The sequence below is a fragment of the Odontomachus brunneus genome, unplaced genomic scaffold (genome assembly GCF_010583005.1).
Source record: "Odontomachus brunneus isolate Ranch 3 - 2012 unplaced genomic scaffold, Obru_v1 Obru_scaffold_058, whole genome shotgun sequence".
In the NCBI taxonomy this organism is placed as follows: Eukaryota; Metazoa; Arthropoda; class Insecta; order Hymenoptera; family Formicidae; genus Odontomachus; species Odontomachus brunneus.
The window spans coordinates 1,184,077-1,187,854 of record NW_022639508.1 but is presented as its reverse complement, the minus strand read 5'-3'; the positions used below and the strand labels follow the sequence as shown (position 1 = coordinate 1,187,854).

General features: G+C 41.0%; 2 protein-coding genes across 2 annotated transcripts in view; one reads left to right on the top strand and one right to left on the bottom strand.

Annotated features, from left to right (window-relative positions):
- LOC116845826 overlaps window positions 1-1,473 on the bottom strand; it is an 8,301-nt gene extending 6,828 nt beyond the window's left edge. Inside the window, exons 1-2 of the mRNA XM_032818963.1 lie at window positions 1,283-1,473; window positions 8-782 (exon numbers count right to left, since the gene is read on the bottom strand). Of these exons, the coding sequence (XP_032674854.1) occupies window positions 8-782; window positions 1,283-1,393 (886 nt within the window). The 5' untranslated portion in view covers window positions 1,394-1,473. The remainder of the gene's footprint in view (window positions 1-7; window positions 783-1,282) is intronic.
- A 1,284-nt stretch (window positions 1,474-2,757) lies between these two features.
- The window catches only part of LOC116845812, a 3,250-nt gene continuing 2,229 nt past the window's right edge, over window positions 2,758-3,778 (top strand). The window contains exons 1-2 of the mRNA XM_032818929.1: window positions 2,758-2,934; window positions 3,161-3,775. Of these exons, the coding sequence (XP_032674820.1) occupies window positions 2,845-2,934; window positions 3,161-3,775 (705 nt within the window). The 5' untranslated portion in view covers window positions 2,758-2,844. The remainder of the gene's footprint in view (window positions 2,935-3,160; window positions 3,776-3,778) is intronic.

The window sequence follows — 3,778 nt, the reverse complement described above, 5'->3', positions numbered from 1 at the left end:
ACTTTACTCACTCCCCCGAAAACATCCGTCCTCATACGATCATTATTGTGTATGTTACGATTGAAGTTGAGGTCCCAGGTGGGTTGCCTATTCGGCCCACTTAGAGGTTGTGTTCCGTGGAAGTTTATCGAATTTTTTTGGGGATTGGCTTCTCTCCTGAATCGGACGCCAGTGCTTACGCCGAACGACGGAGAGACTCCATGACCTCCACGACCCGGTTGAAGCTGACCAGAACCCCTGATAAAACCGTTTTTGCCGATGTTTCTCTCAGCCTGGATACCGACATGCGGTTGCGCTCGTTGTCCAGGTACTTTACTCACTCCTCCGAAAACGTCCGCCGTTGTACGACCATTGTTGTGTATGTTACGATTGAAGTTGAGGTCCCAGGTGGGTTGCCTATTCGGCCCGCTTAGAGGCTGTGTTCCGTGGAAGTTTATCGAGTTTTGGGGGTCGGCTTCTCTCCTGAATCGGAAGCCACCGGTCACGCCGAACGACGGAGAGACTCCGTGACCTCCACGACCCGGTTGAAGTTGACCAGAACCTCTGATAAAACCGTTATTGCCGAAGTTCCTCTCAGTCTGGATACCGATGTGTGGTTGCACTGGTTGGCCAGGTACTTTTCCTACTCCTCCAAAAATGTCCGTTCTACTGCGGTCATTATTTGCGATATTGCGGTTGAAATTTAAGTCCCAAGTAGGTTGACGATGTGGGCCAGACAAGGGCTGGGAGCCTTGGAAGGTTATTGAGTTTTGGGGATCGGCTTCACGTGGAAATCGCGGTGTCTGTAAGCAAAAGATCAGCAGTTTTTAAAATTGAGTTGTCATTGAAATTCACGAAATAAATTTTTTTCTTCATTCATGTATCTGTCAAGGTTTTAAACTAAGATATTCCATTCCAATCAGAAATCCCAAGTGCAATAGGTTTCTTTATGAGTCACGTTAAGCGCGAGGTAATTACGGTGCGATTGCTGTAATGAATCTATTGTCGCACATCAATAATTTGCCACGCTAAGCGTCAGATAAAGTGATATCTAATCGTGAAAAAAGATATATTATCCGTACACGATTATTCAAAATTCATATTAATGATAAAACTGTCTTTTCTTTTAGTTTTCCGCGATTCCGCATTGATAAAAATCCGGGTCGACGAGAAAAATTATAATAAATTATAATAAAAATTATAATAATCATTTTTCAAGCGTGATTTTCCGTTTGGAACGGTCGTAGTGAATTTCATCACTTTAATAGCAAAGTCTCTCGTTTGAATATTAGTAATTACTTACATGTGGTAGAACCGGTCCGGTCAATTGCGGCGGCGCTTGATCCCCAGGTAAATTTGCGCTTGCATATGCGATAGCACATGATAAGGCCAACAGTGAAACTAGTAGCTTCATCGTGAACACCGACTATTCTTCTGGGATGGTCGTGAATGCTCTCGGTTGAAGTAGTGAGTGACTTCTGTGCCTGTTCGATCAATCTCGGTTGCTTATATACGCATTTCGCACCCGGGGATATACCTAGGTTCTCCCGAGGGTGCCCGTTGCGTCACTTATCTGTCTGGGTATTACCCAGAGGAAGCCAGTGTGCGCCTAAGAGTTGAGCTCACGCGTGTCATTATCGCCGGGGAACCCTGGCGACAAAAAGACTATGCTCGCGCGCTATCCGAGCGCTGAACGTGTATATCGCTTGACACTTGCTCCTTTACAACGAACGCACACAAATCGCACCTGCGTTTCCTCGAAAATGACGTCACTTTATTACGGGATCTTTTCGCTTTATTCACGTCGGCATAACTGTTAAGATAGTAGGATGATTTTTGCATGAAGCAATTTTTATTCATTCATCAACGACGAATGTAAACGTTAATGAAATGACAAATACGATCATTTATACGTAAAAATGCAATAATCGTGCATTTCCTTCATCTCAGTAATAGATCTTAGTAATAGATTTGGATCCACAAATTGAGTAAATTTATTAGAATGTGGGTATGCAATTAATAGAATTAAGCGTGCACATACATATATTCGGAGAAAATTTTATAGCAAAAATTACTATAGAATTTTGTAAGACTTTCTTTTGATAGACCTTGCTGTTTAGACTGCATTACTAGAAATATAGTAAAATTGTAAAGATTTCGTATGAAAAAAAAAACTTGTAATATTCTCTTTGTATATATATATATATGTATGATTTTTATAATTGAGTTTCTCTCACTATTCTGAAAAAAATATTTTTAGAATCTCAAACTGTATTTCTTTTTTGTTTATAAAATACGCATACTTATATATTATTGGATACACGATACTTCTTATAACATTGGCCTATCAATCTTCATAATATATCTTTTAAATCCGAAAGTAGCAGTTTTGCTAAAAAATCGTCCTATTATCTTAAAGGTCATTCTTATATTTTTATCTCTCTCTTTAGACTATTTAGATAACATAAAGTGTGTAAAAATGATATTTGAGCAACAGTGCAATATGATAAATACGAATGTATTTAGTTTTGCGTATCATGTATATTCTTGACACAGCGAGATAACGAAAAGAAAAATAACACAAGAGATAGCTCTCGCTACGCAATCGGCGCGAGAGTTCACTACCATTCGCGAGACGGGATTCCCTTAATGAGAACGGCGGGAGACACGTCGACGGTAGCAGCTGCCGTCGCGCGACAAAGCGAAAGATACGGTTGTAAAAATAAAGACGCGGTGAAGTCCCGTGCGAGGCGATTGCGTGGACCGCATGTCTCATAAAAGCGCGAAACCTCTTCGAGACCGGCACAGAAGTTTACTGTTCGTGAGACGCTGAACTACCATTGAGTCTTTCAATTAGTATTCAGAATGAAGCTGCACGCTGCAGTTATAGTTCTATTATGTGTCGTTGCGTACACAATCGCTGAAAACGAAAAATATCAATGGTCTACTTCGTATGTGAGTATATATATACGTATAGTAAATTAAATAATTTATTAAATTCAATACTATATATAGTTTATTTTCAATGCAATACAGAATGCATTAGTACTAGAATGCATTACTTTATACACTGCGATTCAGTCATTGTTTAAAATTTATAATAAAACAAAAAGTTACAATTTAATAATTGTCGAGAGACACGTAGAAAATAAAATTTTAATCTCGTGAATGTAATTTTTAGTCACTGCCATATCGTCGCGATACTGATGTTCAGAATAGTATTGCCGCGAACGTAAATGAGGAGGAAGTTCCGCAACTGTTGATCGATGCGACTATTAACAAATATCTCTTGGACAACGAAGACACGTCCAACGATCTCATCGAAACCGCGAGTGTGGCTTCCGGATCTGAGCCACAATTGAACGGCCAACTGAACATTCTGCATAAAATCGATGAAGAAGATTTGCTTCGTGTTTATGGTGATCTGGAGCCGAGTGATTATTCATCTCACAATTCCGAACTTAGCGGTATATTCCGATTCAGGAGAGAAGCCGACCCCCAAAACTCGATAAACTTCCATGGAACACAACCTCTAAGTGGGCCGAATCGGCAACCGTCTTGGGACCTCAACTTCAATCGTAATATACACAATAATGATCGTATGAGGACGGATGTTTTCGGGGGAGTAAGTAAAGTACCTGGTCAACGAGCGCAACCGCACGTCGGTATCCAGGCTGAGAGAAACATCGGTAAAAACGGCTTCATCAGGGGTTCTGGTCAGCTTCAACCGGGTCGTGGAGGTCACGGAGTCTCTCCATCGTTCGGCGTGAGCACTGGCGTCCGATTCAGGAGAGAAGCC